At 41.3% G+C, this 12,337-nt stretch overlaps 1 protein-coding gene across 10 annotated transcripts in view; it reads right to left on the reverse strand.

The window, feature by feature from the left end:
• Positions 1–12,337, reverse strand: part of KIF21A (kinesin family member 21A) — a 237,285-nt gene that overhangs the window by 35,757 nt on the left and 189,191 nt on the right. For 8 of the 10 annotated variants that reach the window (XM_069765004.1, XM_069765002.1, XM_069765000.1 and 5 more), the window contains 3 exons: positions 9,578–9,795; positions 1,810–1,923; positions 1,298–1,426 (listed from right to left, as the gene is read on the reverse strand). In XM_069765004.1, the coding sequence (XP_069621105.1) occupies positions 1,298–1,426; positions 1,810–1,923; positions 9,578–9,795 (461 nt within the window). The remainder of the gene's footprint in view (positions 1–1,297; positions 1,427–1,809; positions 1,924–9,577; positions 9,796–12,337) is intronic. The other 2 variants (XM_069765005.1, XM_069765007.1) reach the window with 2 other exon arrangements.

Here is a 12,337-nt window from a genome sequence, read left to right on the forward strand (position 1 = left end):
CTGACTGGCCATTTGGCAATTCTGGCAAATGCCAGAAGGGCCGGTCTGGTTGTAGGCTGCCTTGTGTGCTATGTTGTTAACAGAATCAATGTTCTCAAGACATCCATACGGTCAACAGTTGTGACGGAGCACAAAGCCGGTCACTCCGTCACTTACCTCAGCATGCCGTGGTAAAATTAGAAATATTGGTCTTGTAGTAAATCTTCCTTTCCTCCATCCAGGGTAATATTAGTAATATATCCCGTCTGGTTCTTGGGGACATGGACACCATGGGCCTGTGTGATTTCAAATGCCAGGGCTGAATTTCATCCCCAGTCCGTACCTGCTAACTGACTTACTACAAGTTGTGGCATCTATTACAGCACCATGCTCAAATTCAGCAAGCTCTTTAAAATGACCCATACTTTCACAAATGCTTGTAAAGGCAGACTGCATGGTTAAGTGTTTGATAGATCATTCTCGTAATGGGACAGAATGAAAAACATGAATTTTGAGGTTGTCCAAATACATTTTTGTTCATAAAGTGTGTGTGATTATGTAGCGCAGTTAAAGAAATACCTGTATATTTTGTTTAGTTAGCTAAAGATAACAAAGGTTGAGTCTCGGGAAGACAACCCCTTGAAATTGTGCGATCACAAGTCCGACTTCTCTCATCCTCATCAAAAAGCTGCCATAGCTGTATGAAGCCAGGTGTTGGCATACAATTCCCCTACAGCAGCGTAGCATTACATAGCAGCAATTCAACCCTGAACGCCTCTTCATTCTGGCTCATAGAAGGTGCCCCTTATGGCATCCAATTATCTGGATAGGGCGTATGCACAGGCACTAACAAGGAAACGTCTGGCTTATGGTAAATTTACATACTGTGCCATTGATCTTATGGTAATGACGTACAAAATCATGCGTTATCCTTTAACATATGACAGCCAGTATTAAAATACATTTTAGTTTTTCCAAAGGGAACATTTACAGATACACAATAGACTTATGAAATTGCTGTAAGTGCAAAAAAAATAAGTATTCAACCACAAAGATAACTGCTTCTGCTGTTCTTCTAAACCCACTAAGGTGCAATACAAAAAATTCAGCTTCCTGCTCTGGTACAGAATCTGGGCTCTCTGCCTATACAATAAGTACTAAGAAGGCATGGCTTAATTCTGCAGGTGTAGAACAATTCTTCTCAAACTGATTGATTACTTCCTAATCTACTGTATGACAGAATACAACAGTCTGCCAATCCCTTCTGAAAGGTTTCAGCCTGCCAATGTAAGGGGTGGCTTATTATCCTAGAACTTACTTATCCTGCTGACATGTTGCGTTTCCCTGAGAAACTGTGAGACGGCTAAAAACATTCATTTCATTACGGGTTCGGCTTGTTGGGGAAGAAGGAGGTGATAGACTAGCCTCTGAGGTTCCCGAGTCTGAGCTACAAGAAAAAAAGAAGACGGAATGCTCACTTCAATGGGTTATAAAAGATGGAAGTCAGTACGGCACAATGACTCATGCTATACAAGCCTGCTTTCCAAACAGCAATTTAGAGGATTCTTGTGAATTAAATAAGGCAACTCCTGCAGCATGTTCTCCACTAACAAAAAACAGAGGCTTACAAAAGAACGAGACGACAAAAAAGGCAAAGCCAGCGCAACACGTATCGGCACATATTGTATACAAAACTGGAACAGAGTACCTCAATTTATCTCATTTCTAAATGTCAACTACCACTAAATGACTGCTGTCATGTCGTGGAAGCAACGCCAGCACACAACATCGAGGAGGAAGAAACACAACATGTCCATGGAGCATACGTACAATTTTTGTTCTTTGGATTTACCCAGCTTCTCCCCACTCCTTTCATAGGTTTTCCTTCTTGATGAAGGAGAAGGCTCAGGAATACGTCTTTCAGCCGATGCATTTGGCTTAGACCTAAGAAGTATACCAATACCAAAACAATTCTTAAAGTATACACAGAACACAGTCACCTCAGACAGTACAAGCTTTTAAGAGCGATGCATGAATAATTTAATCAGAATGTTGGACAATTTTCTATACTAAAAAACACTTCTATATCCATGCTCACAAACATGGGAATGTGTTTAACCACGGCGCTAAGATAAAACACAAAGTATGTAAAAATATTGCACACGATCCAAACATAATGCTCCATTCTAGAACCCTAGCTTGAAAAAAACATTCAAAAAAGTTTATAACTTAGCTTTGCAATCAACATATTGAACCTGACAAATTAAAAAAAAAACTGTTTACCTGCAGGTATATAGCATGTAAACCATGTCTGACTGGCTTACTGGAGCAGCAGAGCAGCTACAGGGAGAAATTGAAGTTATATTCTTCCTGCAGCTGCTTGCTTCCAGTCATTGAGTGGAGCAGGGAGGTGTAACAGTCACCGCTCACTGACTAGACAGTGAGCATATTTATCACTCCCCCACATATTGACTGACAGCCTGCTCTGCACACACATACTGCATACACATGCTGCAGAACAAGTTGTCCATGAACATGCTGGGGAGTGACAACAGCACATCTACTATATAATTGTCTAAGGGTCACTTCCGTCTTTCTGTCCTTCTGTCTTTCTGTCACGGATATTCATTGGTCGCGGCCTCTGTCTGTCAAGGAAATCCAATTCGCTGATTGGTCGCCGCAAAACAGCCACGACCAATCAGCAACGGGCACAGTCCGGAAGAAAATGGCCGCTCCTTAAACCCCGCAGTCACTGCCTGGCGCCCGCATACTCCCCTCCGGCCACCGCTAACACAGAGTTAATACCGGCGGTAACACACTCCGTTACCGCTGCTATTAACCTTGTGTGTCCCCAACTTTTTACTATTAATGCTGCCTATGCGGCATCAATAGTAAAAAATGTAATGTTAAAAATAATTAAAAAACAAAAAAAACTGCTATACTCCCCCTCCGTTGTCCGCCGAGCCGGCCGCCATCTTCCGTTCCCGGCGATGCATTGCAAAATTACCCAGAAGACTTAGCGGCCTCGCGAGACCGCTAAGTCATCTGGGTAATTTCGCAATGCATCCTGGGAACGGAAAATGGCGGCAGCCGCGCGCTACAAGGGGCCCTCGGATCGGAACGTGTGTGAGTGAATATGTTAGAACTACAAGGGGCCCTCGGATCGGAAGTTGAGTATGTTTATTTTTTATTTTGTAACCTGTGACATATGTGGCTGGGCAATATACTACATAGCTGGGCAATATACTACGTGGCTGGGCAATATATTACGTAGCTGGACAATATACTACGTGGGCTGTGCAATATACTACGTGGACATGCATATTCTAGAATACCCGATGCGTTAGAATCGGGCCACCATCTAGTTCATTGTATAAATGGGTGATGACTGTAATCACTCCCTGCACCGCCCAATGACTGGAAGAGAGCGGCTACAGGGAGAATATAGTTTTGTTTTCCCTGACAGCCATTGCTCCACCAAGCCTGTGAAGCATGATTTTAACACCACTTACCTACAGGTTAGCACTATATCTGTAGGTTTTATGTTTTAAAGGGAACCTGTTATTCGACAAAAGCAAAAGTATTTTGTAAAGTCTCATAGGTTGCAATCTAAGACAAAATAATTTCCTATTTTGTATTATGTCTACAAAAGTGCAGCAGACTGAGCCCTTCGTCAGGTCTACACATCTTGTTCATTTCATTCCATATCAACATCCATATTTCCGCTGGTTTTTATATAAACATATCCAGCTAGCCATTGAGTTCTTCAGCTTAGACAACCTTTCACAGTGCATGCTAGCCATTGTGTTCTTCAGCTTAGACAACCTTTCACAGGGCGTAACTTTCTGCTGCTCTGCATTCTTGGAAGCTTTTGGCAGATTAATTTACAATGACTGTTGTAAAAACTACAGTACATTAATCACCAGCGCATGATCTCCATAGACAAAATATGTAAAAACTCCTGGAAATGTTTGTTAAAAAATAAGGAGAATATAATTTAGCACAGAAAGAATATAATAAAAAAACAGGTATTCACATGCCAATGCAATGATTTATGAATGTCATCATAAATAGAAAAATGAAGTTTATTGGTAAACATATAGTCTACCTGAAATGCAAAAGCTAGAAGAAGCTAGAAAACTAAAAGTCTACCTCAAACACTAAATTCTAGAATAAGCAAGAACATGCTAAGTCTACCTCAAACACTAGGTTCCAGAAATCTTACTCTAGTGAAGGACTGGAATGAGAGCTCTGGAGTTTGGAACTAGAAGAACATGAGCATAATGCCCCACCCATGCCCAGTTTCTTTCCCTGCTACACCCACTTTGGCAGAGCTGGGAGAAACTTTCTGAAAGCCTTGATGAATCGGTCCTTAATTCTAGAATAAGCAAGAACATACAAAGTCTACCTCCAACACTAAAGCGAGAAGAAGCTAGAGTTTTTGAAGTTTACCTAAAGCAAAAAGAAACCAAAATATACAGTCTACCTCAAACACTTAGACGATAATACATCAAAGCAAGTTTTTGCGCTGAGTTATGCAAAAATGTTATAACTTTTGGAGTTTTCACACCAGTTTTGCCCAGCTCCACCAAAAAAGGAGAAGCTGGGGAGGAAAGTCACAGCGTCTGGCTCCAGCACGCCCCTCATCATGCATGATTCATCAGCTAAATCAGGGTTTAAAGCTATTAAGTGCTAAGACATACAGTGCCTTGAAAAGGTATTCATACACCGTGAACTTTTCCCAAAAATTTTTAACTTTACAACCATAAACAAGCTATTTTTAGTTGAATTTTATGTGATATACCAACAAAGTAGCACGTATTTGTGAAATGTAAAATAAATTATATATGGTTTTCTAATTATTTAAAAAATATAAAGCTGAAAATTGTGACATGCATTTGTATTCAGAGTCAATACTTTGTAGGACCACCTTTCGCTGCAGTTACTGCTGCGAGAATTTGCATATATATCTTTACCAGCTTTTCACATCTAGATACTGAAAATTTTGCCCATTTTTTTCAAACTAGCTAGCCAAGTGAGATTGTATGGAGAGCATCTGAAACAGCAATTTTCAAGTCTTGACACAAATTCTCAGTGGGATTTAGGCATTACCCATTTATAAATATGCTTGAGCCAAACCATTCCTCTATAGCTCTGGCAGTATGTTCAGTGTCATTTTCCTGCAGGAAGGTGAACCTACACCTCAGTCTTAAGTCTTCTGCAGCCTCTACCATGCTTTCCTCCATTACTGCCCTGTATTTAGCACCATCCACCTTCTCATGAACTCTAATCAATTTCTTCGTCGAAGAAAAGTATCTCCACAGAATGATGCCACCACCATTATGTTTGTTGGTCGAATGGTGCTTTCAGAGTGATGTGCAGTGTTATTTTTTCACCACACACAGAGTTTTGTATTTAGCTCAAAAAGTTCTACTTTGGTCTAATCCGACCAGAGAACCTTCTTTCACGTGGTAGCTGTGTCTCCTCCATGGCATTTTGCCATCTGCAAAAAGGACTTCTTATGGCTTGATTTCAAAAGAATATTTCTTCTTGCCACTCTTCCATAAAGGCTAGATTTGTGGAGCATATAACTAACTGGGCGGCACGGTGGCGCAGTGGTTAGCACTGCAGCCTTGCAGCGCTGGAGTCCTGGGTTCAAACCCCACCAAGGACAACATCTGCAAAGAGTTTGCAAGTTCTCTCTGTGTTTGCGTGGGTTTCCTCCGGGTACTCCAGTTTCCTACCACATTCCAAAGACATACTGATAGGGAATTTAGATTGTGAGCCCCATCGGGAACAGTGATGATAATATGTGCAAAATGTAAAGCACTGCAGAATATGTTAGCGCTATATAAAAATAAAGATTATTATTATTAAGATTAGTTGTCCTGCTAACATATTCTCCCACTAGTACTGTCATGTCTTGGTAGGTTTGCAGTTGTTCCATAATCCTTCCATTTTTGGATGATGGATTGAGCAGTGCTCCATGATATGTTCAGAGGGTTTTTTTGTACCTTAACCCTGCTTTACTCTTCTCCACAATTTTATCCTTGATCTGTCAGGTGTGTTCCTAGGTTTTCATGATGCAGTTTGAACTCTAATGTTCTCAAACAAACCAGGCCTTCACAGAACAGCTGTTATACTGAGAACACATTACACGCAGGTGGACTCAATTTAAATGTGACTTCTGGAGGTAATTGTTAGCTCAGAATTTTATTTAGATGTATCAAGACTACAAAGGGTTGAATAAAAAAAAGTCACCATTTTCAGATTTATACTTTTAAAATAATTAGAAAACCAAGGATAAATTTCCTTTACACTTTATCAAGAAACTAGATCATACAAAGTCTACCTCAAACACTAAAGGTGCCGTCACACTTAGCGACGCTGCAGCGATACCGACAACGATCCGGATCGCTGCAGCGTCGCTGTTTGGTCGCTGGAGAGCTGTCACACAGACCGCTCTCCAGCGACCAACGATCCCGAGGTCCCCGGTAACCAGGGTAAACATCGGGTAACTAAGCGCAGGGCCGCGCTTAGTAACCCGATGTTTACCCTGGTTACCATCCTAAAAAGTAAAAAAACAAACGCTACATACTTACCTTCCGCTGTCTGTCCTCGGCGCTCTGCTTCTCTGGTCTGGCTGTGAGCGCCGGGCAGCCAGAAAGCAGAGCGGTGACGTCACCGCTCTGCTTTCCGGCTGACCGACGCTCACAGCCAGAGCAGGAGGAGAGCAGAGCACAGCGCTGGGGACAGACAGCGGTAGGTAAGTATGTAGTGTTTGTTTTTTTACTTTTAGGATGGTAACCAGGGTAAACATCGGGTTACTAGGCGCGGCCCTGCGCTTAGTTACCCGATGTTTACCCTGGTTACCAGCAAAGACATCGCTGAATCGGTGTCACACACGCCGATTCAGCGATGTCTACGGGGAGTCCAGCGACGAAATAAAGTTCTGGACTTTCTTCCCCGACCAGCGATCTCCCAGCAGGGGCCTGATCGCTGCTGCCTGTCACACTGGACGATATCGCTAGCGAGGACGCTGCAATGTCACGGATCGCTAGCGATATCGTCTAGTGTGACAGTACCTTTAGAAGCTGGAACACACAAAGTCTCAGAGACTACAGCTAGAAGAAACAAGAACATACAAAGTAAACCTCAAACACTAGAGCTAGAAGAAACTAAAACATGAAAAGTGTACCTCAGATACTAGAGCAAGAACATATAAAGTCTGCCTCAGACACTAGAGCTAAAGAGGCAAAAACATACAAAGTCTACCTCAGACACTAGAGCTAAAAGAAAATAAAACATAAAATGTCTACCTCAGACACTAGAGCGCTAGAAGAAACAGGAGCATATAAAGTCTATCTCAGACACTAGAGTTAGAAAAAGAAAGAACATACAAAGTGTACCGCAAAAACACTAAAAGAATCTAGAACATACAAAGTCTACCTCAGACCCTAGTGCTAGAAGAAACAAGAACATACAAAGTCTACCTTAGACCCTAGCGCTAGAAGAAACAAGAACATACAAAGTCTACCTCAGACCCTAGTGCTAGAAGAAACAAGAACATACAAAGTCTACCTCAGACCGTAGTGCTAGAAGAAACAAGAACATGCAAAGTCTACCTCAGACCCTAGCGCTAGAAGAAACAAGCAAATACAAAGTCTACCTCAGACCGTAGTGCTAGAAGAAACAAGAACATGCAAAGTCTACCTCAGTCCCTAGTGCTAGAAAAAACAAGAACATACAAAGTCTACCTCAGACCCTAGTGCTAGAAGAAACAAGAACATGCAAAGTCTACCTCAGACCCTAGCGCTAGAAGAAACAAGAACATGCAAAGTCTACCTCAGTCCCTAGTGCTAGAAGAAACAAGAACATACAAAGTCTACCTCAGACCCTAGCGCTAGAAGAAACAAGAACATACAAAGTCTACCTCAGACCGTAGTGCTAGAAGAAACAAGAACATGCAAAGTCTACCTCAGTCCCTAGTGCTAGAAGAAACAAGAACATACAAAGTCTACCTCAGACCGTAGTGCTAGAAGAAACAAGAACATGCTAAGTCTACCTCAGACCCTAGTGCTAGAAGAAACAAGAACATACAAAGTCTACCTTAGACCCTAGCGCTAGAAGAAACAAGAAAATACAAAGTCTACCTCAGACCCTAGTGCTAGAAGAAACTTAAATATACGAAGTCTACCTCAAATGCTAAAGTTAGAAAAAAATTATATTATACGATTATAGCAACTTGTCCATTTCTGCATTCTATGAACAATGAAAATCACATGCAGTTCTAGCATCTGCAATGCTCTCTTGATTTCAGTCTGGCCACCCATCATAATTTGTTGCTACAAAGGGTAAATATGTAAAAATACAATTTTGCAATGTCGAGTCAGTTTTCTATCTCCATGATAAACACTGCTGCCTGTGATTGTTCAGCTTTTTCTATACCTAGTCACTTGAACTGAGCTTTATTGGGGGCATAGTTTTATTAAATAAAGTAAATAGAAAACTGAAAGGGCCATTACTACTTCAGAATCTGTAGGGATCCCAGCTGTTGCACATCCTCAGATGAAATATTGATATCATATCAGTTATAATAAGATATTAAATCAAGACATAAAAAAATTAGTTCTCCAAGACAAAAAAAAATATAAAAATAAGATTACCTTGTTCTTAAATTTGAAGTTAGATTTTCCCACATTATAACAAGATGCTGATGCAAGATGGAGTCTTAATCTATTTCTCGACTGACAATGGCAACAAAAAGAGGTCCCAATCTTTGTTATTGGTCTGGTTTTTTTACTGACTTTTTGTTGCTAATTTTGCATGTGATCAAGCTTTGCTTTACCTTTCACACAATGTACATGCAGAGAATTTAGTGGAGCTAGAGGAGATGAGATTTCATGCAATTTTCACTCTTTCAAGGAAAATTAATGATGAATGTACGTGGGAAAAAAATGATGGCTTTACAGTGCATTTTAACAATGAAATAGAGAAGCCAGGCATAAAGTATTCCTTTCTAAAAATGTATAAATAGGCTGCTAGGTATTTTTGAAAGCTAGAAACAATTATCATAATGGATTTTGAAAACCCAGCAGTTAAGCTTCTAGATGATTATTGCTAGGTAACTCTCATATCCTTGAATAATGACATGCAGAGCGGAGGAGATTACAATGTAATAGTGTAATGGATCCTTCACACCCATGGGATGTGAAAAGTTACTAAATTGCATCTACCTGTTTTAATGCAAAAGAATCAGACTCTTGCATCATAATAAGTGTCCTAGAGATAACACATTAAAAAAAGAACAGAACAGTGCAGATTACCTACAAATCTTATACATTACACATCATCCATACACTATACATATTAACACCGTCTAATGAAAGAAAACTTTACTTAAAATAATAATGTGCACCCCTTATTAATAAAGCAAAAGTTATTTGTATGGTGGAGCTTTGCAGGAAATGAAAATGTGCTTAGTATATGTTCCATTCTCTCTGGCCAAATCCAGCCTCATACAGACATGCATATATCATCATTAAACTGAAAGAAACAGCTTAAGCAGCCTTTGTTAATGCAGAGCAGATAGACTTACATGCTGCCTATTTTAGAAGATAAGCCAGAAGGTGAGGGCAATGTGTCTTTCTCCCTAACAGAACTGGAACTAGTCTCCAAATGTATCTCCATCCCTTGCACTTCTGGAACAGGGGGGAGGCAAGAAGACAAGCCACTATCTCCAGCTTCTAGAGCCACGGCATTCTCGCTGCTATCTGCATAAAGCAACTCCTGCTGGGTGGTAGTTCTCCTGCGAGCCTGTTTAGATGACAAGACAACATCACCTATAGTTGCAACATCAATATGAAAGGAATTATACCACTACTTAGGGTACCGTCACACAGTGGCATTTTGATCGCTACGACAGCACGATCCGTGACGCTCCAGCATCGTAACAATATCGCTCCAGCGTCGTAGACTGCTGTCACACTTTGCAATGTCTAACCCTTACAGTACAGACCAAAAGTTTGGACACACCTTCTCATTTAGGCTAGGTTCACACTTGCATTGTGCAGTCCGTTCAACAAATCCGTTAAATGGACTGCACTAACGCAAGTTCCGACTTTGGCACTGCGCTAGCGCAGATGGAGCATCTGCTAGCTCAATCTGCGCTAGCAGTGACGGACCCGGAAACGCTGCAGCCCGCGTCTCGGGTCCCTCACTCAATGACGGCACATCGCTAGCGCACGCCCATTGTGGGCGTGCGCTAGCGATGCGTTCGCCATTGCAAGTAATGGCGGTGTTAACGGACTATGTTACACCGCGTTATGCCGCGGTGTAACGTAGTCCATTAAACGGGTTCACACAACGCAGTGTGAACCCAGCCTTAAAAGATTTTTCTGTAGTTTCATGACTATGAAAATGTTACATTCACACTGAAGGCATCAAAACTATGAATCAAAACATGTGTAATTATATACTTAACAAAAAAGTGTGAAACAACTGAAATGTCTTATATTCTAGGTTCCTCAAAGTAGCCACCTTTTGCTTTGATGACTGCTTTGCGCACTCTTGGCATTCCCTTGATGAGCTTCAAGAGGTAGTCACCGGGAAAGGATTTCACTTCACAGGTGTGCCCTATCAGGTTTAATAAGTGGGATTTCTTGCTTTATAAATGGGGTTTGGACCATCAGTTGTGTTCTGCAGAAGTCTGGTGGATACATGGCTGATAGTCCTACTGAATAGACTGTTAGAATTTGTATTATGGCAAGAAAAAAGCAGCTAAGTAAAGAAAAATGAGTGGCCATCATTACTTTAAGAAATGAAGGTCAGTCAGTCCGAAAAATTGGGAAAACTTTGAAAGTGGCCCCAAGTGCAGTGGCAAAAACCATCAAGCGCTACAAAGAAACTGGCTCACATGAGGGCCACCCCAGGAAAGGAAGACTAAGAGTCACCTCTGCTTCTGAGGATAAGTTTATCCGAGTCACCAGCCTCAGAAATCGCAGGTTAATAGCAGCTCAGATTAGAGACCATGTCAATGCCACACAGAGTTCTAGCAGCAGACACATCTCTACAACAACTGTTAAGAGGAGACTTTGTGCCTTCATGGTAAAATAGCTACTAGGAAACCACTGCTAAGGACAGGCAACAAGCAGAAGAGACTTTTTTGGCTAAAGAACACAAGGAATGGACATTAGACCAGTGGAAATCTGTGCTTTGGTCTGATGAGTCCAAATTTGAGATCTTTGGTTCCAACCACCGTGTCTTTGTGCGATGCAGAAAAGGTGAACGGATGGCCTCTACATGCCTGGTTCCCACCGTGAAGCATGGAGGAGGCGGTGTGATGGTGTGGGGGTGCTTTGCTGGTGACACTGTTGGGGATTTATTAAAAATTGAAGGCATACTGAACAAGCATGGCTACCACAGCATCTTGCAGTGGCATATATTCCATCCGGTTTGCGTTTAGTTGGACCATCATTTATTTTTCAACAGGGCAATGACCCCAAACACACCTCCAGGCTGTGTAAGGGCTATTTGACCAAGAAGGAGAGTGATGGGGTGCTACGCCAGATGACCTGGCCTCCACAGTCACCAGACCTGAACCTAATCGAGATGGTTTGGGGTGGGCTGGACCGCAGAGTGAAGGCAAAAGGGCCAACAAGTGCTAAGCATCTCTGGGAACTCCTTCAAGATTGTTGGAAGACCATTCCCGATGACTACCTCTTGAAGCTCATCAAGAGAATGCCAAGAGTGTGCAAAGCAGTCATGAAAGCAAAAGGTGGCTACTTTGAAGAACCTAGAATATAAGACGTATTTTCAGTTGTTTCACACTTTTTTGTTAAGTATATAATTCCACATGTGTTAATTCATAGTTTTGATGCCTTCAGTGTGAATGCACAATTTTCATAGTCATGAAACTACAGAAAAATCTTTAAATGAGAAGGTGTGTCCAAACTTTTGGTCTGTACTGTACATTACTTAGATTTTTGATATGTAATATATTTATGTTGGTGGTTAAGGGTATGTCAGCCATGAACCGTTTTACAGTTTGTTTTTGGAATTAATAGCTGCAAAAAAGTACTTTGGTTGAACTGATCCCGATTTATGGCCAGGCAACAGCTGCAGGTAGAACCTTGCAAGCCATAAAAAACTGTGAGAACTGTCAGCATTCTTTGTTCGGCTGACTAGGTACAATTGTAACTATTCCGTTTTAAAATTGCAATAACTTTTTTTTCGAAAAGCCGTAGAGAGCTGAAATTTCGTGACATCTCTGCAGTTTTGGTCCAGAATATATTGGCCAAATATCACAATGGAGGTATATATGAAGGTACAATTGTACCTCTGCAGCCTGTTAATGTTG

The sequence above is a fragment of the Ranitomeya imitator genome, chromosome 4 (genome assembly GCF_032444005.1).
Source record: "Ranitomeya imitator isolate aRanImi1 chromosome 4, aRanImi1.pri, whole genome shotgun sequence".
In the NCBI taxonomy this organism is placed as follows: domain Eukaryota; kingdom Metazoa; phylum Chordata; class Amphibia; order Anura; family Dendrobatidae; genus Ranitomeya; species Ranitomeya imitator.